A 20850-nucleotide genomic window follows, 5' to 3' on the forward strand; every position below is an offset into this window, starting at 1 on the left:
ATTCTTTTGTCACAGGCAAGGAAGAGGAGAGGGTAGGAATGGTGTGAGGCTTCTGGCTGACCTTTTCCCATTTCTCTAAATGCCTTTGCAGTTGGGGGAAGGGTAACCATGGATGGGGGGAGTTAAAATGTTTGTTTTCTCTTCCTGAGACGACTCCTTACCCTATTTACTGCAATAGATGGGGAAAATATGAACTTCTCATCACAAAATATTTGAGACTGCTGCTGTAGAAAAAATCCTTTTTTCTTCTACCTTTCTGTTTGTGACTTTCCCTCTGCATCCCTCTCCCCCATTCTATTATTTTTCTCACCCTCTATATGTCATTTCTAAAAATATCCCTTCTGAGGCTCTCTTCCCTACATTCTTTGTCATTCTTTTCTGTTTTATCATATGCTCCTTATTTATGCCAAGTGTGAAAATTCATATTCAAATCTAATATACTAAAATGAAAAATGTTGTAGATTATTAAATAGCATTTCCACATAGTGTGCCACACTGGGTGTAATGAACATGAGCACTCATATTCGTGTTGACAGTATTATGGCACAGTGCTTTTAGGCTCTTTTGGCAGTATGTGTTGATGGCCTTAAATGTTCATATTTATACCCTTGATCTCATAATCTCATACCTTAGAATCCATTTGAAAGAAATAGTCTTAAATAATGAAAAGACTATGTATAACATCCTTAATATCTAACAGTAAGGGAGAATGATTATATGAGCTATTATATAGACATTTAAAATTATGTAGAGCACTGAGAAAGTACATAATTTTGAAAAAATAAAATAAAAATCTGCACCTATAATAGAACTTGGCAGACGTAGATTTAACATCTAAGGTTGGTGAGAGTGTGAATCCCCATAATTTTTTTCAGAGCAATATGGCAATATGTCCATTTTAAATCCACATACGTTTTAACTTAACAATTATGTTTATAGGTTGCCTTACTGATAAACTTTGATATGTGCTAAAATATTTGCAGTGATAATCATTGAAGCATTAATTATACTAAGTCTATCCATGATATTTTCTTAAGTGGTAAGTAGTTTCTCTTCTAGGAATTTACTTGAAGGAAATAATCAAGGCTGTGAATAGATATAAAGCTATGAAATATATATATTTCTCTATTTATAATTCCAAAATAATATTAAAATCCTAAGTGTCCATTAATAGCCGATAAGTTAAATAAATTATATATACCATCAGTGGAAAATTAGGCAGCATTGCACATCATGTTGTCGAAGACTGTGATGGCACATCTTCTATAACACGTACACACTTGAGCACACATACACAGGGCGAAAAAGGAAATACGTACACTAAGCGTTAACTTTTTACCTCTGGGTAGTAAGATACACATGATTTGGTTATTTATTTTCCTTTAATGGCCTAGGACTATATTTATAAAATATAGAAAAACCATGAGTATTTTTTTTAATTAAGAAAAGTAAGTATAAGAAAAGACTTGGAGGAAGGACACCAAAATTTTAAACAGTAGTTGTTTTTTAGTGGTGGGATTAAAGAGAATTTTGTGTGTGTGTATGTATTTTTTCTATATTTTCTTTATTGGGAAAATGAGTATACTCATTTCACCGGAAATAAAGATTTTGTTTTTCAGTTTTGTTAAAAGCCTGATTGATAAGCAACTAATTAACATAGTACCAAGTAACTTTTATACAGTTGACAGACTTTTTTAAAGTTTTACTTTCATTTTTATTTTAGGCCAGAAATATACATACGGGAGAGCTGGCTGCAGTAAAAATTATCAAATTGGAGCCTGGTATGTATTAAAACTCTCAAGACAACTTTTGAACACTTTTCTTGTGCAGTTCATAAATATATCACTTAAAAGCATTTTCCATATTTCCTTCCTTGTTTCCCTTCTTCCAAAAGAGTCTTATGTTGTCATAAAAAGGGTATCTCCTATATGGTTACATTAAATTCCACTGGAGGTTGTTGGTTAAAGATGAATTTGATGCAGTAATTTTGTTGCTGAAGTCTGAAATATGCATATTCAAAAATTGAAAGACACGTTGACAAACAAAAAGTAACGTTAAAATAATGTTAAATTAATTTTCTTTTAAGATGATAGTGAAATATTTGGACTTCAATTTAAGCTTTTATGAGAATGTGATTAGTAAAGTATTCATTGATTTGGGGGAATATTTGGTGAAATTCAGGATAATTATATTTTATATGTCAGCCATTCCCTGGCTGGTTGATAGGTTTAATAATTCTGGTCTTAGCCTAATGCTTATTTTTTTATACTTCTGTCTGTCCGAAGACTGTTTGTTTTAAAACATACTGAGTAACTTGCTTTGAAAATAAAACAACTGTATAAAACCTGAAACTATTTACTTATTTTGATGTCCTAAAAGTTTCTAATGAGAGCAGTAGTAGCTTTCTTTTTTCTCCAATTTCTTTTTTTTTCTTTCTTTCCTCTTTCTTTCTTTCTTTTTACTGTGGTAATGTACACATAACATAAAATTTGCCATCCAAACAATTTTAATGTGTACAGTTCAGTGGTATAAAATACACTCATAATGTGGTGTTACCATCACCACCATCCATGCCAGAATTCTTCTATTTTTATTGTTTTGGAGGACCACCATACTGTTTTCCACAGTGGCTATACAGTTTATATTCCCATCCATACTACACAAGTGTTCCGGTTTCTCCACATCCTTTACCACACTTGTTATTTTTCTGCTTTATTTGTTATAGCAGCCACCCTAATGGAAGTGAGGGGGTATCTCATTGTAGGGTTTTTTTTTGCATTTCCCTAATGATTAGTGATGTTGAGCGTCGTTTCATGTGCATATTGGCCATTTGTGTATCTGCTTTGCAGAAATATCTATTCAGATCCTCTGCCCATTTTTTTTTCACTACTTTATTGGAGTATAAATGCTTTACAAAGTTGTGTTAGTTTCTGCTGTACAACAAAGTGAATCAGTTATATGTATACATATATCCCCATATCCCCTCACTCTTGAGACTTCCTCCCACCCTCCATATCCCATCCCTCTAGGTCATCACAAAGCACCTAGCTGATCTCCCTGTGCTATGCAGCAGCTTCTCGCTAGCCATCCATTTTACAATTGGGTGTGTATATATCAATGCTACTCTCTCACTTCATCCCAGCTTCCCCTTCCCTGCTGTGCCCTCAAGTCTGTTCTCTACGTCTGCATCTTTATTCCTGTCCTGCCACTAGGTTCATCAGTACCGCTTTTTAAAATTCCATACATATACGTTAGCATATGTTATTTGTTTTTCTCTTTCTGACTTACTTCAGTCTGTATGACAGATTCTAGGTCCATCCACCTCACTACAAATAACTCAACTTGGTTCGTTTTTATGGCTGAGTAATATTCCACTTTATATATGAGCCACATCTTTATCGATTCATCTATTGATGGACATTTAGATTGCTTCCATATCCTGGCTATTGCAAATAGTGCTGAAATGAACATTGTGGTACATGTATCTTTTTAAATTATGGTTTTCTTAGGGTATATGCCCAGTAATGGGATTGCTGGGTCATATGGTAGATCTATTTTTACTTTTTTAAGGAACCTCCATACTGTTCTTCATAGTGGCTCTATGAATTTACATTCCCAGCAACAGTGCAAGAGGGTTCCCTTTTCCCCACACCCTCTCCAGCATTTATTGTTGTACATTTTTTGATGATGGCCATTCTGACTGGTGTGAGGTGATACCTCATTTTAGTTTTGATTTGCATTTTTCTAAGGATTGGTGATGTTGAGCATCCTTTCATGTGTCTGTTGGCAATCTGTATATCTTCTTTGGAGAAATGTCTATTTAGGTCTTCTACCCATTTTTGGACTGGGTTGTCTGTTTTTGTGACATTGAGCTGCATGAGCTGCTTGTATATTTTGGAGGTAAATCCTTTGTCAGTTGCTTCATTTGCAAATATTTTCTCCCATTCTGAGGGTTGTCTTTTCATCTTGTTTATGGTTTCCTTTGCTGTGCAAAAGCTTTGAAGTTTCATTAGGTCCCATTTCTTTATTTTTGTTTTTATTTCCCTTACTCTAGGGGGTGGGTCAAAAAGGATCTTGCTGTGATTTATGTCATACAGTGTTCTGCCTATGTTTTCTCTAAGAGTTTGATAGTGTCTGGCCTTAGATTTAGGTCTTTCATCCATTTTGAGTTTCTTTTTGTGTATGGTGTTAGGAAATACTCTGATTTCATTCTTTTACATGTAGCTGTCCAGTCTTCCCAGCCCCACTTATTAAAGAGGCTGTCTTTTCTCCATTGTATATTCTTGCCTCCTTTGTCAAAGATAAAGTGACCATATGTGCGTGGGTTTATCTCTGGGCTTTCTATCTTGTTCCATTAATCTATATTTCTGTTTTTGTGCCAGTACCATACTGTCTTGATTACTGTAGCTTTGTAGTATAGTCTGAAGTTTGGGAGCCTGATTCCTCCAGCTCTGTTTTTCTTTTTCAAGATTGCTTTGGCTATTCAGGGTCTTTTTGTGTTTCCATACAAATTGTGAAATTTCTTGTTCTAGTTCTGTGAAAAATGCCATTGGTAATTTAATAGGGATTGCACTGAACCTGTAGATTGCTTTGGGTAGTATAGTCCTTTTCACAATATTGATTCTTCCGATCCAGGGGCATGGTATATCTCTCCATCTGTTTATGTTATCTTTGATTTCTTTCATCAGTGTTTTATGAGTACAGGTCTTTTGTCTCCTTAGGTAGGTTTATTCCTAGGTATTTTATTCTTTTTGTTGTGATAGTAATGGGATTGTTTCCTTAATTTCTCTCTCTTATCTTTCGTTGTTAGTGTATAGGAATGCAAGAGATTTCTGTGCAGTAATTTTGTATCCTGCAACCTTACCAAACTCATTGATTAGTTCTAGTAGTTTTCTGGTGGCATCTTCAGGATTTTCTATGTATAGTATCATGTCATCGGCAAACAGTGACAGTTTTACTTCTTCTTTTCCAATTCATTTTCCTTTTATTTCTTTTTCTTGTCTAATTGCTGTGGCTATGACTTCCAGTACTATGTTGAATAATAGTGGCGAGAGTGGACATCCTTGTCTTGTTCCTGATCTTAGAGGAAATGCTTTCAGTTTTTCACCATTGAGAGTGATGTTTACTGTGGATTTGTCGTATATGGCTTTTATTATGTTGAGTTAGCTTCCCTCTATGCCCACTTTTTGGAGAGTTTTTATCATAAATGGGTGTTGAATTTTGTCAAAAGCTTTTTCTGCATCTATTGAGATGATCATATTGTTTTTATTCTTCAGTTTGTTAATATGGTGTATCACATTGATTGATTTGAGTATATTGAAGAATCCTTGCATTCATGGGATAAACCCCATTTGATCATGGTGTATGATCCTTTCAATGTGTTGTTGGATTCTATTTGCTAGTATTTTGTTGAGGAATTTTGTATCTAAGTTCATCAGTGATATTGGTCTATAATTTTCTTTTTTTGTGATATCTTTGTCTGGTTTTGGTATCAGGGTTATGTTTGCCTCGTAGAATGAGTTTGGGAATGTTCCTCCCTCTGCAGTTTTTTGGAAAGTTTGAGAAGGATAGGTGTTAGCTCTTCTCTAAACATTTGGTAGAATTCCCCCTTGAAGCCATCTGGTCCTGGACTTTTGTTGAAAGATTTTTAATTGCAGTTTCAATTTCATTACCTGTGATTGGTCTGGTTATATTTTCTAATTCTTTCTGGTTCAGTCTTGGAAGGTTGTACTTTTCCAAGAATTTGTCCATTTCTTTCAGGTTGTCCATTTTTTTGGCATACAGTTTCTTGTAGTAGTCTCTTATGATCTTTTGTACTTTCGCAGTGTCAGTTGTAATCTCTCCCTTTTCATTTCTAATTCTTTTGATTTGAGTCTTCTCCCTTTTTTTCTTGATGAGTCTGGCTAATGGTTTATCAATTTGGTTTATCTTTTCAAAGAACCAGCCTTTAGTTTTATTGATTTTTGCTATTGTTTTCTTTGTTTCTATTTCATTTATTTCTGCTCTCATCTTTATGATTTCTTTCCTTCTACTCATTTTGGATTTTCTTTGTTCTTCTTTTTCTAGTTGCTTTAAGTGTAAAGTTAGATTGTTTATTTGATATTTTTCTTGTTTCTTGATGTGAGCTTGAATTGCTATGAACTTCCCTGTTAGAACTGCTTTTGCTGCATCCCATAGGTTTTGGATTGTCATGTTTTTGTTGTCATTTGTTTCTAGGGTTTTTGTTTTTTTTTTCTGTACGCGGGCCTCTCACTGTTGTGGCCTCTCCCATTGAGGAGCACAGGCTCCGGACGCACAGGCTCAGCGGCCATGGCTCACGGGCCCAGCCGCTCTGTGGCATGTGGGATCTTCCCAGACCGGGGCACGAACCCATGTTCCCTGCATTGGCAAGTGGACTCTCAACCACTGTGCCACCAGGGAAGCCCTGTTTCTAAGTATTTTTTTATTTCCTCTTTGACTTCTTTACTGATCCCTTGGTTATTTAGCAGCGCACTGTTTAGCGGCCATGTATTTGTGTTTTTTACTGTTTATTTCCTGTAATTGATTTCTAGTCTCATAGCATTGTGGTTGGAAAAGATGCTTGATACAATTTCAGTTTTCTTAAATTTTCCAAGGTTTGATTTGTGACCCAAAATGTGATCTGTTCTGGAGAACCTTCTGTGTGCACTTGAAAGAAAGTGTGTGTATGTGTGTGTGTGTGTGTGTGTGTGTGTGTGTGTGTGTATGTATGTGTGTGTATACACCCCTACATCTTCTTTATCCATTCAGCTGTTGGTGGACACTTAGGTTGCTTTCGTATCTTGCTTACTATAAATGTTCATATATGAAAGATACATGCACATTGGGGTGGATGAGTGGGAGGTATCTTTTCAAATTAGTGTTTTTGTTTTTTCAGATATATACCCAGGTGTGGAATTGCTGGGTCATATGGTCGTTCTATTTTTAGTTTTTTGAGAAACCTCCCTACTGTTTTCCTCAGTGGCTGCACCAATTTACATTCCCACCAACAGTGTGCATGGTTCCCTTTTCTCCACATCCTTGCCTAACATTTGTTAATTTGTATTCTTTTTGATGATAGCCATTCTGAGAGGTGTGAGGTGATATCTCGTGGTTTTGATTTGCATCTCCCTGATGATTATTGATATTGAGCATCTTTTCATGTGCCTGTTGGCCATCTGCATATCCTTTTTAGAAAAAATGTCTGTGCATTTCTTCTGCCCATTTTTTGATTGGGTTGTTTGCTTTTTTGATGTTCGGTTGTATGAGTTGTTTTTAAATTTTGGATATTAATCCCTTGTCAGTCATATCATTTGAAAATATTTTCTTCCATCTGATAGGTTGTATTTTCGTTTTGTCAGTGGTTTCCCTTGCTGTGCAAAAGCTTTTGAATTTAATTAGGGAGAAAATGGATGCACAGAGTGATAAGTTAAAAGTTTTTAACAAAGAGAAAATATAAAGAAGAAACAGATGAAGAATACAATAACTGAATGAAAAATACACTAGAAGGAGTAAACAGTAGAAAAATACACTAGAAGGGATAAACAGTAGAATAAATGATGCAGAGGAATGGATCAGTGAGCTGAAAGACAGAGTAGTGGAAATCACTGCTGCTGAAAGAAAAAGGAATGAAAAGAAATGACCATTTAGGAGACCTCTCGGACAACATCAAGTACATTAATATTCACATTATAGGAGTCTCAAAATATTTGAAGGCACTCTAGTTGAAAGCTTCCCTAACCCAGGAAAGGAAATGGTCACCCAACTCCAGGAAGCAGAGAGTCCCATACAGGATTAACCCAAAGAGGAACACACCAGGACACATTGTAATTAAAATGGCAGAAATTAAAGATAAAAAGGGAATATTAAAAGTGGCAAGGGAAAAGCAGCAAATAACATACAAGGGAACTCCCATAAGGCTATCAGTTAATGTTTCAGCAGAAAGTCCTCAGCCAGAAAGTAGTAGCATGATGTGTTTAAAGTGATGAAAGGGAAGAAAATACAACCAAGAATACTGTATCCAGCAAGGCTCTCATTCACATTTGATGGAGAAATCAAAAGCTTTACAGACAAGCAGAAGCTAAAAGAGTTCAGCACCACCAAACCAGCTTTCCAATAAATGTTAAAGGAACTTGTCTACGCAAAAAAGAAAAGGCTGCAACTAGAAACAGTATTACAAAATGAAAAAGCTCACCGATAAAGGCAAACACATAGTAAAGATAGGAAATCATCCATACACAAAGCTAGTAGGGAGGTTAAAAGACAAAAGTAATAAAACCATCACATCCACAGTAAACAGTTAAGGGATTCACAAAACAATTAAATGTAAAATATGATATTAAAGACAGTAATCATGAGAGGAGGAGAGTACAAATGCAGGGTTTTTTTAATGCATTTGAAATTAAGAGATTGGCAACTTAAAACAATATTTTATATATATAGACTGCTATACAAAAACTACATGGTAACCGCAAACCAAAAATCTTCAATAGATATACATACAAAAAAGAAAAAGGAATCCAAACACTAAAGATAGTCATCAAATCACAAGAGAAGAGAAGAAAAGAAGAAAGGAAAAAAAAGACCTACAAAAACAAATCCAAAACAATTAACAAAGTGGCACTAAGAACATATATATCAATAATTACCTTAAATAAACAGACTAAATTCTCCAACCAAAAGACATAGACTGGCTGAATGGATACAAAAACAAGACCCATATATATGCGCCTACAAGAGACTCACTTCAGATCTAGAGACACATAAAGACTGAAAGTGAGGGGATGGAATAAGTTATTCCATGTAAATGGAAATCGAAAGAAAGCCAGAGTAGCAATACTTATGTCATACAAAATAGACTTTAAATTAAAGATTGTTACAAGAGACAAAGAAGGACACTACATAATGATCAAGGGATCGATCAGTCCAAGAAGATATAACAATTGTAAATATATATGCACTCAACATAGGAGAACTTAAATATATAAGGCAGATATTAGCAGACATAAAAGGAGAAATCAACAGTGACACAATAATAGCAGGGGACTTTAAGCCCCCCACTTACATCAATGGACAGATCATCCAGATAGAAAATCAATAAGGAAACAACAGGCCTTCCATGACACATTAGACCAAATGGTCTTAATTGATACATAGAGAGCATTTCATCCAGAAGCAGCAGAATACACATTCTAGTGCACATGGAACATCCTCCAGGATAGAACACATGCTAGGCCACAAAACAAGCCTCAGTAAATTTAAGAAAATTGAAATCATATCAAGCATCTTTTCCGACCACAACGCTATGAGACTAGTAATCAACTTTAAGAAAAAAACTGCGAAAAACACAAACACGTGGGGGCTAAACAATATGCTGCTAAACAACCAGTGGAACACTGAAGAAACCAAAGAGGAAATTTAAAAGGTACCTAGAGACATATAAAAATGAAAACAGGATGATCCAAAACCCATGGGATGCAGCAAAAGCAGTTCTAAGAGGGAAGTTTCTTATTGATTTTTAGATGCTGTTTACACTTTGCAAATAATGACTTTTCATGTGTTTTAAAAGTTTTCTTCAGTTTGTCTTCTATCTTTGTACTCTGCTTATGGTACTTTTCTGTGTGGAAGGTATTTTTTCCCTCCTAGGTAAATTTGGTGGTTCTCTTTCTCTATTCCTCTCTTCCTCATACTTAAGCTTTTTGTACTGGTCAACTCTAAAGATATTTAACTGCAATTTCTTCAAGTTTTTTCCCCCTTCCAACATTTAAATATTTGCTCCATCAGGGACAGTTTTGTTCTAAGATGTGATGGAGATCTTTGCTCTGTTCTTTTTCAAATGGCTAGACAGTTTTCCAAAGCTGTTTATTCACAGGTTTGAAATGCCTCACTTGTCATGAACTGAATTTCCATGTAAGTATGAGTTTTGTTTTCTGTTTCAGTGATTCTTTTCCCCCTCCCATTCGTACTTCAGGATTATCCTGTTTTTGACTACTCTGACTTTTCATTGCATTTTATAATCTTCATTGCTTTTATTTTTCAGTTATTTCCTTTCTGTTATAATAATTTTCTCCCAGGAGAACTTTAAAATCATTTTTATCAAAGTAAACAAAAAGCTTGTGAGAATAATTTAGAAGACTTAGCATTTGACAATAGTAAGGATTTTTTCTTATTTAGGTCTTCAGGAAAATATTATAGCTTTTGCCACAGGCCTTCATGTTTATGGTGATTTCTTGCTACTGTGAATAGCATTTTTTCCTCCTCTTATACTTTCTAGTTGGTTACTGTTGATACTTATGTATCATTGATTTTATTGGATTTATTTTCTCTGTGACAGTCTTACAGAATTCATATTTTTTCTGATAGAATTGTTATTTTTAGTGTTCTTTGATGCTCTTTTTGCTTTGAATATAACTTTGTCAAACATTGCTATTGCCAACCCTCCTTTCTTTTTGTTTATATTTGGGTAGCATATAACAAATGGATAATGCTGTTATATTTGGGCCTATCATTTTACTTTAATCCTTTCTGGATCATTGGTTTTTAGGGTTTGTCTTGTAAGTAATTGTATTGAAATTTTATTTTACAACCCAGTTTGAATCTTTCTCCTTTTAATAGATAGGTCAGTCACTTTATTATTGGTTAGTGAGATGATTAATCACCTGTTACTGTGGGGTTTTTTTAATGTTTTTTGAAGGTTTTAAACAAAAAATGGTTAGAGATTTCTTTTATTTTTATTGCTGATAATTTGAAAGATACACAATCTGTAGTTTTATCAGAGGATGGCTTCTAAGACTTTGAATAATATACTTAAATTTGTGTTTTTAACTTACCAACTTAAGAAATGAAACAGGCATTAACTTCCTAGGCTTAAAGATGTTGAACTTTATACTCCTGCCTCTTCATCTCCCAGTTTTCAGATGTTTGTTAGTTTATTTGGAGGTTTTAGTCTGAGAATTTTTTGATTATACTGGGGCATGAGTGTGCATTTAATCTGCGTCTTTTTTTTTATAAGATACCAATTATTTAGACTTAGTTTTATATTTAAACAGATTCACTGCCGACTGTTTGTCCTTTCATTCCGTGACCTTGTCATTTTGAATGACTTATTTTGTATCAGTTGTTGATAAGTTGGATCATATCATCACATTGATTTTCCTATGAATATCAGGAATAATATAATTTTGAACCACAAGTTAATTGTTCTTCTCAAACTTGCTCTTCCCTCGGTCTTCCCCATTTTGCTAAGCAGTTAGCCAAGCCAAAAATGTAGGCATTGTCCTTGATTTCTCTTTCATTTGCACTCCAGAGTCAGTCTGTCAGCAAGTTCCTTCAACTCAACCTCCAAAACATATCCTGAATCCATCTACTTTTCCTAATTGCCATCTTTACCCTCTCGTCTCCCTGTTTCTTCTCCCAGACCTCCCATCTGCCACCGTCTAGTTTCCACAAAGCCACCGGAATGATCTTTTTAAAACACAAATCTGATTGTAGTGCTCTCCTGCTTAAAACCTTTGTGGAGCTTCCAAATTCCACTTAGAATAATATTCAAATTTTCAACCTTGCTTATAAAACCCTATGTGATTGGCCCTACTTCTCTGAACTCATTGTGTATCTTTTTCCCTTCTGTACTCCTCTCTTCTTTTTTCTTCTTATTTAACCAGTCCAAGATCAAACTGGCTCTTGTATTCTGCCTAAAGTACTGTTTTTCACAATCTTTGGCCAGAAGACCTCCTGGTCATTCAGATTTCAGCTTAAATGTTATATATATCCTTGTAAAGACCCATTTCTGACTACCTAATTTAAAGTAGTCACCTAGGCCCTTGTTATTTTAGTTCTCTGCCTAGGACATGTGACTGCCTGACACTTTTCTTATTTATTTGTATTTGTTTGTTTAATGTCTGTCTCTCCTAGAATGTAAGAACCATGAGAATAGTAATATGTCTTTACTGTTATATTTCATCACCTGAAACAGTTTAGGCACATAGTGGGCATTCAATAAATATCTTTGTACAAAGGAACATTATAAACGTCTTTCTGTTGCCTTTGAATGAGAATGACCAGTTGACTAGATGTAGAATTAGTACATCATGCATTCTTCTGTCCTCAAAAAATCTGTAGACGTTTTCTTCTTTGAATATTGTTAGAGAAAACTGTAAGACTTGCCTGCTGTTTTTCCTCTTGTAGGTGACTTGCTGCTTCTGCCCTATTGTCTGTGGCAATAATACTGCATATCCTCTCTAATCTGTGATGTTCAGAAAATAAGGTCTTAGTATTTATTACATCTTTAGATTTCAATTCACCCTTAATAGTAATTGTGATTTTAGTAAATTCAGTAAATAACTATAAAATTAGTCACCTGAGAAATAAGTTTTTCTTATGCTTTAAATATATATACATTTTTTTAGTAAATAGTTTCATTTATTTTCATAATCTATGTTTTAGAATTTGAGAAATTGGTCTTTGTGACAGTGATTTTATTCATTTGGGTTGTTTCATTACATTTTATTCATGGATTTGTTTTGTTTTGTGTCTTAAAAAATGTTTTCTGTATTGATAGTAGGTTTTTATACTATTTTTTTTCTTTTTTAGCATTTTCAGAAAAGCCAAAGCAGATGGTGGTTTTCACGTTTTTGAAACAGAGTTAGGGGAGTTTTTATGTCAAAAATATGATGGTATAGTAATGAATTTTGTCAACATTCAGTTCAGATACCTCAAATAATTCTGGAGACAGCTGTATTTCAGAAATGAATTCTTGACTGTACTCAGCAGCTTTTTAAAAAATTGCACTAAAGCCAGTATAATGCAAAAGTGCTTCCTTGTATTTATTTAACAGATGAGCTGGTTTAGAATTTTATTTAGACATGAGAAGATAATCATTTGCCAATATGACGTAGAATATTACAATATTACAGATTTACTGACTTGTTCCTGGTAATTTAATTTTATAATATTATATTTAAAATTTCACTGAAACAGATTGCTTTTGAGACTCTTCTAATATTTATAAAATTCCTAAAGTGAACCTAGGTTTAGGAGCAAAAATAGATTAGCACAGAGAACTGTTTTTTTAATTAACCACAAAAATAATTGATAAAGAAAATGAGTGGGTATTCTTCCCTATATTTGTTGCCATTTGTATATATACACAAGCAAATTATTATTTTCAAGAGTGATTTAACCATTTCTCTATCTCATTTTTATAGTATATACTTATTAATATAGGTACCATTTTATAAATGGTGACATTTAAATAAAGTTTGACTTACTAGTGAGTAGTATTGAAAATAAACAATACCAATGATACCATTTTGAGTTTTGTTATCTCTTTGGTCAGGCATCAGGACTGCCCTATAAAAGTAGGCAGATATTATGATGATGCATGTCACCATGTTTTCCTGTCTGTGTCTGCATTTCAGCCTACCCTCTAACTCATTTTACAGATGCTGCTTTTGCTCAACAAGTCTGTAGCTAGTGCCAGCCGACAGCCAGAACAAGATCAAGCTTTCCTGGGAAAGCTGATCATCAGAATCCTAATTTGCCTTCCCATCTCTTCTCTCCTCCCATTATCCCCTTATTATGGTGGAACTACATGACAGTACTTTTAAATTTTGCAAATTGTTATTTGTTTAAAACTGTGAGCCTTGCATACAGGGATGGAACTTAATAAAATCATTGCCCAGGGTGATTAATGCAATACTTTTTTTGTTTGCTTGTTTGTTTTTTAAAGTGCTAAATTGGAAATATTCATGAAATAGTCCAATATTCATGAAATAGTCCAATAGTCCAAATATTGATGAAATATTTTATTTTTAAATAAAATAACAAGTTAAATGTATTTTACTAGATTAATCAGTTTTCAGAGTAAGTGGGAATCTTTAAAAATCTTTCAATAGGTGTTTAAAACTTTTTTCAGTTTTACATTATGATATCTCATTTTATTTCCTGGAAGTATAAATGGAGAAAGTAGAGTAAAGTTTTTTAAAGTCAGAAAGTATATAAAGATATAAACAGCAATTAATTTGCCTTGTTAATGTTCTTGAAACAATTCCCAAAGTAGGAGGTTTAGCCAAATAGGACAAATGTCAGTTATGCTGATTAAGTGGTATGTTCCTGCTTTTCAGTATTTACTTCTATTTTAATGTGTTCGTTTTTTTCTTTTTAATAAATTTATTTTTGGCTGTGTTGGGTTTTTGTTGCTGCACACGGGCTTGCTCTAGTTGCAGCAAGTGGGGGCTACTCTTTGTTGCGGTGCGTGGGCTTCTCATTGCGGTGGCTTCTCTTGTTGTGGAGCACAGGCTTTAGGTGTGTGGGCTTCAGTAGTTGCGGCACACAGGCTCAGTAGTTGTGGCTTGCGGGCTCTAGAGTGCAGGCTCAGTAGTTGTGGCGCACGAGCTTAGTTGCTCCGTAGCATGTGGGATCTTCCTGGACTGGGGCTGGAACCTGTGTCCCTGCATTGGCCAGGTGGATTCTCAACCACTGCGCCACCAGGGAAATAATAGATGCAGAAAACTAATAAAGGCTAAGTAGACATTTTCTGCCATTTAATAGGTAAAAATCACTTGTAATGCTAGAGTACTCTGTTTCCCTTAGATTCCAATTTCCTTCTGAACACAAGATAAAATAGAAGTGAAGATACTTTTTGCTACAATATATAGAAAAGGTGAACTTCAATGTCGGATTCTAATTTAGAATCGATAAATAGATATTTAATCGAATTTAAAACTGAGAAGGATTTTCTGTCTAGGTGAGTTTTTGGAATCTAAGATAGGCATTCCAGAGAAAATGTTTTGTTAGAAATGACTTTTATTTATATTTCATATTTATTTTTCTCAATGGAAAACATTCATGAATATTTCCTTATTTGCAACCAAAACAGTCAAATTGACAAGTTGCCACCACTATATTTTTCATGGACATTTGAAAATTAACTGACAGAATATTTAGAATTGGACTAATTAATTTTCTGAAGATAATACTGACAATTTATTAGGGTACAGTAAAATCAGTTTTCACTTCAGAATCTATTTTTAACATTGATTTTATTTCATAAACTTCACAAATGTATTTAATACTTAGTGCAGAAATCTTTTCCCAGTGCTTGATATTGTAAATATATATATTTTTATAAATAGAAATCCATTTTAAATTTATTTTATTTATTTTATCTGTGGCTGCATTGGGTCTTTGTTGCTGCACGCAGGGTTTCTCTAGTTGTGTGGAGCTGGGGCTACTCTTCGTTGTGGTGCACAGGCTTCTTATTGCGGTAGCTTCTTTTGTTGCAGAGCACGGGCTCTAGGCACGCGGGCTCAGTAGTTGTGGCTCAAGGCCTCTAGAGAGCGGGCTCAGTAGTTGTGGAACACGGGCTTAGTTGCTCCATGGCATGTGGGATCTTCCCACACCAGGTCTCAACCCGTGTCCCCTGCATTAGCAGGCGGATTCTTAACCACTGTGCCACCAGGGAAGCCTGACATTGCAAATATTAATTAAAAGATCTACTTCTTGCATTGTAGTTTTGCTATATATATTTTTATATATATTTTTTGGAGTATAATTGCTTTACAATGTTGTGTTAGTTTCTGCTGTGCAACAAAGTGAATCAGCTATATGCATACATATATCCCCTCCCTCTTGGACCTCCCTGCCATCCACCGCCCCCATCCCACCCATCTGGGTCATCACAGAGCACCGAGCTGAGCTCCCTGTACTATACCACAGATTTCCACTAGCTATCTGTTTTACACATGGTAGTGTATTTATGTCAAACCTAATCTCTCAGTTCATCTCACCCTCCCCTTCCCCTGCTGTGTCTACACGTCCAATTCTCTACATCTGCATCTCTATTGCTGCCCTGGAAATAGGTTCATCTGTACTATTTTTCTAGATTCCACATATATGCGTTGATATACGATATTTGTTTTTCTCTTTCTGACTTACTTCACTCTATGACAGACTCAGGGTCCATCCACATTACTACAGATGACCCAATTTTGTTCCTTTTTATGGCTGAGTAATAGTCCATTGTATATATGTAACACATCTACTTTATTCATCTGTTGATGGACATTTAGGTTGTTTCCATGACCTGGCTATTGTAAATAGTGCTGGAGTGAACATTGGGGTACATGTGTCTTTTTGAATAATGGTTTTCTCAGGTATATGCCCAGTAGTGGTATTGCCAGGGCTATATATTTTTTTAAAGAGTATTTTTTTAAGCTTAAATATTCAACCATAGTGAAATGGTTAAATAAATCTGTATTTACATAATTTGAAATTATTTTATATTACAGCAAAAAACATAAGCTTTACCATCTTGACCATTTTTAAGCAAATGGCTCAGTAGTGTTAAGTATATTTACACTGTTGTGAAAGAGATCTCCAGAAAGTTTTCATCTTGCAGAGCTGAAATTTCACATCCATTAAACAACTGTTCCTCTTTGAACCCTCCCCCCAGCGCCTGGTAACCACAATGTACTTTCCATGTTTCTAAATTTGACTGCTTTAAATACCTCATATAAGTGGCTCATATATATTTGCCCTTTTCTGAGTGGCTTGTTTCACTTAGCGTAATGTCCTCAAGGTTTATCCATGTTGTAGCATGTTACAGGATTTCCTTCCTTTTTTAAGGCTACATGGTATTCCATTGTATGTGTATACCACATTTGATTTCTCAATTTCTCTGTTGATGAACATTTGAGTTGCTTCTTGACTATTGTGAATAGTGCTGCTAGGAATATATGTATTCATAGTGCCCACTTACATGGGCATGCAAATATTTCTTTGAGATCCTCTTTCAGTTCTTTTGAATATATACCTAAAAATAGGATTACTGGATCGTATGATAGTTCTATTTTTGATTTTTTGAGGAACTGCCAGACTGTTTTCCATAGTGGTTGCACCATTTTATAATACCACCAACAGTGTATCAGTGTTCCAACTTCTCCACATCCCTAACACTTGTTCTCTCTCTTTTTTTTTTTTTTTTTGCGGTACGCGGACCTCTCACTGTTATGGCCTCTCCCATTGTGGAGCACAGGCTCCGGACGCGCACACTCAGCGGCCATGGCTCACAGGCCCAGTCGCTCCGCGGCATGTGGGATCTTCCTGGACCGGGGCATGAACCCGTGTCCCCTGCATCGGCAGGCAGACTCTCAACCACCGTGCCACCAGGGAAGCCCTCTCTTTTTTTTTGATAGTAGCTTTCCTAATGGGTGTATCTCATTGTGGTTTTGATTTGCATTTCTCTGATGATCAGTAATGTTGAGCATCTTTTTATGTATTTGTTAGCCATTTGTATACCCTCTTTGGAGAAATGTCTTTTTACATCCTTCGCTTATTTTTTAATCAGGTTATTTGTTGTTGAGTTGTAGTAATTCTTTACGTATTCTGGATATTAACCCATTATCAGATACATGGTTTGCGAATATTTTCTCCCATTTCATAGGGTGCTTTTTCACTCTTTTGATTGTGTCCTTTGATGAACAAAAATTTTTAAGTTTGATGTAGTCCCATTTATCTATTTTTGCTTTTGTTGCCTCTGCTTTTGGTGTCATATCCAATAAATCATTGCCAAATCCAGTGTCATGAAGCTTTCCGTCTTTGTTTTCTTCTAGGAGTTTTATAATTTTGAGTCTTACATTTAGACCTTTAATCCATTTTGAGTTAAATTTTGTTTATAGTGTAAGATGAAGATCTAACTTCATTCTCTTGTGTGAGGATATTCAGTTTTCCCAACACTTTTTGTTGAAATGACTGTCTTTTCTTCATTGAATGGTCTCGACACCCTTGTTGAAAATGATATATATGTGGGTTTATTTCTGGGCTCTGTGTTCTGTTCCATTGGTCTGTATGTCTGTCTTTAAGCCAGTAGCACACCATTTTGATTACTGTAGCTTTGTATTATGTTTTGAAATCAGGAGGTGTGCGTCCCCCAACTTTATTCCTCTTTTCAAAATGGCTTTAACTGTTTGGGTTCCCTTGAAATTCCATATGAATTTTAGGATGATTTTTTTCTATTTCTAAAAAAATGCCATTGGGATTTTGATAGAGATTGTGTTGAGTCTGTAGATTACTTTGGATAGTATGGACATTTTAACAATATTAAGTCTTTTAATCTGTGAACCTGGGCTATCTTTCTGTTATTTGTTTCTTTTTAAATTTCTTTCAGCAATGTTTTGTAGTTTTCAGTGTAAAAGTCTTTTACCTCTTCAGTTGAGTTCATTTCTAAGTATTTGTTTTATCCTATTGTAAATGGAATTGTTTTCTTAATGTCCTTTCTGATTATTCATTGTTAGTGTATAGAAATGCAACCGATTTTTTTGCACTGATTTTGTATTTTACAATCGACCCTTGAACAATGCAGGGGTTAGGGGTACCGACACCCTGTGCAATCAGAAATCCAAGTATAACTTTCAGCTCCCCCAAAAGCTAACTACTAATGGCCTACTGTTGACCAGAAGCCTTACTAATAACATAAACAGTTGATTAACACATATTTATATGTTACATGTATTATATACTGTATCCTTAAAATAAAGTAAGCTAGAGAAAAGAAAATGTTATTAAGAAAATCATAAGGTGCTGTACACCTGAAACTATCACAACATTGGTAATCAGCTACTCCAATATAAAATAAAAAGTTAAAAAATTAAAAATAAAATGCACATTCCGATAGAAAATCATAAGGAAAAGAAAATATATTTATAGTATTGTACCATATTTATCTATACTATAAGTTTACATCATCTGTTTACAAGATGAATTGTCATCCATAATGACATCAATATTCTCTTTTGTGGTACAAAACACTGCAGATGTTTTATGTATTTCTAACCCTAGACATAAAAAATGAAAAGATAATGTGAGAAAGAGTTTCATCTTTATTTACAGGTATAACAATTCATGCATTGATAGTGAAGAAACAGCAATAAGATTGCTTTATGGTAGCCTAGTGTAATCAATACAGTTGCTTCATAGTAGCCTAGCCTATACACTGATGAGTGAATCATAAAATTTTTATAGCAGACAGTATTAAGGTTATGTAATACAGTCTTAAAAACATTGTTATATTTTTTAATAAAAAACACTTACCTATGATAATAAGCTGATATGTACTTTCTCCATTTATGAGGGAGAGAGGCACAGGGTACAGTAGTGTAATTCTTTGAAAGCAAAGTTATAAAATAGTAAGAAAACTAACACATTGTTAATTTTATGTTAAGTATCACTTATGCCTTTGTAAGTAGACCCACATAGTTCAACAACCTGTGTTGTTCGGGGGTCAACTGTACAGTTTTGCTGAATTTGTTTATTCTAACAGGTTTTTTGGTGGAATCTTTAGAGTATTCTACATAATAAGATATGTCATCTGCAAACATAATTTTACTTACTCCTTTCCAATTTGGATGCCTTTTAAATGATTTTTACTTCTGATGAAGTAATATTTGAAGAAAGAAATGGATATAGTGAGGGAGCAGGTCAAATGGATACCTAAGAGAACAGCATTCCAGGCACTGGGAACAGCAAGGATAAAAGCTTTAAAGCAGGAGTGTGTCTGGCATGCTTGAAAATAAAAAGCGCAGTGTTTCTAAACAACCAGAAGGGTGGCAGAAGATAAGATCAGAGAGGAAGTAGAAGGCCAGATCAGATATGGCCTTCTCAGCCATCGAAAGGACCTTGGATTTTATTCTGAGCAAGACGGCAAACCTTTGAGAGTTGTGAGCCACAGAGTGTAGTATCTTACCTTAGTATCAGAACGATTGCTCTGGTTGCTGTGTTAAAAACAGGTTCAGGGCTTCCCTGGTGGCGCAGTGGTTGAGAGTCTGCCTGCCGATGCAGGGGACGCGGGTTTGTGCCCCGATCCGGGAGGATCCCGCATGCCGCGGAGCGGCTGGGCCCGTGAGCCATGGCCGCTGAGCCTGCGCGTCCGGAGCCTGCGCGTCCGGAGCCTGTGCTCCGCAACGGGAGAGGCCACAACAGTGAGAGGCCCGCGTACCGCAAACAAACAAACAAACAAACAAACAAAAAACAGATTCAACGTAGTGTACGGAGTGGGAGGGAGAAAATAGAGGAAGTTGGTATCAAGGTCTAAAGCAGGAATATCATAACCATAATTCATGCTAGAGTTCAAGTGGCTTAGACCAAGGTGGCAGCAAAGGTGTTGAGAAATGGAGTCTGGATATACTGTCATCCCTTGGTATCCATGGGGAACTGGTTCCAGGACCCCCTTAATTTTATGTAATAGTTAATAATAGTTAAAAAGTACTTTTTAGCTGTCCTAAGGAGTTTGTTTTGTGTTCCTCATGATATAAGCAACAACATATAGCTTTACTCAGTTCTCCATTTTCAGAATTGACATGTTAAAAGCTATAGTATAAAATAATTGATTAGATTTCTCTTTTTAATTGCTCAATAGCCAGTTACCTTATCTAAATTTACTATTGCTGGAAAAAATAAACACAAAGTGATGGATTTAAATTTTTCTAATCTTCTGAAATACACCAGTGCAGTAGAAGTGATAATAACAACAGACACGTATGTGGTACTTATATATATCTTAGAAATATTAACTTAATTCTCAAAGTAATTCTCTGTGATTTTATTATATCCTCATTTGTAGATGAGGAAACTGAGACACAAAGCAGTTGAGTGTTTTGGAATTAAGTAAGGAATAATGAAATGCTAAAACCTGGAGAAATGGCCAAGGTATTGAGGCAGGCTTAAATCTTGAGGAAACTGTTTACAACCAAATAAAATTGTGATTTGCCTTTTAGATCCTTCACATAGGGCATAAAGGATAGGAGACAAAGTCTAAGACCCATCCTAGGTGAAAAGTCACTACCCTACAAAAAGCTGGAC

The 20850-nt window shown here is 35.1% G+C and overlaps 1 protein-coding gene across 5 annotated transcripts in view; it reads left to right on the forward strand.

The window, feature by feature from the left end:
* Positions 1-20850, forward strand: part of MAP4K5 (mitogen-activated protein kinase kinase kinase kinase 5) — a 136656-nt gene that overhangs the window by 21164 nt on the left and 94642 nt on the right. For all 5 annotated transcript variants that reach the window (XM_067736255.1, XM_067736261.1, XM_067736249.1 and 2 more), the window contains exon 3: positions 1724-1781. In XM_067736255.1, coding sequence (XP_067592356.1) covers positions 1724-1781 — 58 coding nt within the window. The remainder of the gene's footprint in view (positions 1-1723; positions 1782-20850) is intronic.

The sequence above is a fragment of the Pseudorca crassidens genome, chromosome 1 (genome assembly GCF_039906515.1).
Source record: "Pseudorca crassidens isolate mPseCra1 chromosome 1, mPseCra1.hap1, whole genome shotgun sequence".
NCBI lineage: Eukaryota > Metazoa > Chordata > Mammalia > Artiodactyla > Delphinidae > Pseudorca > Pseudorca crassidens.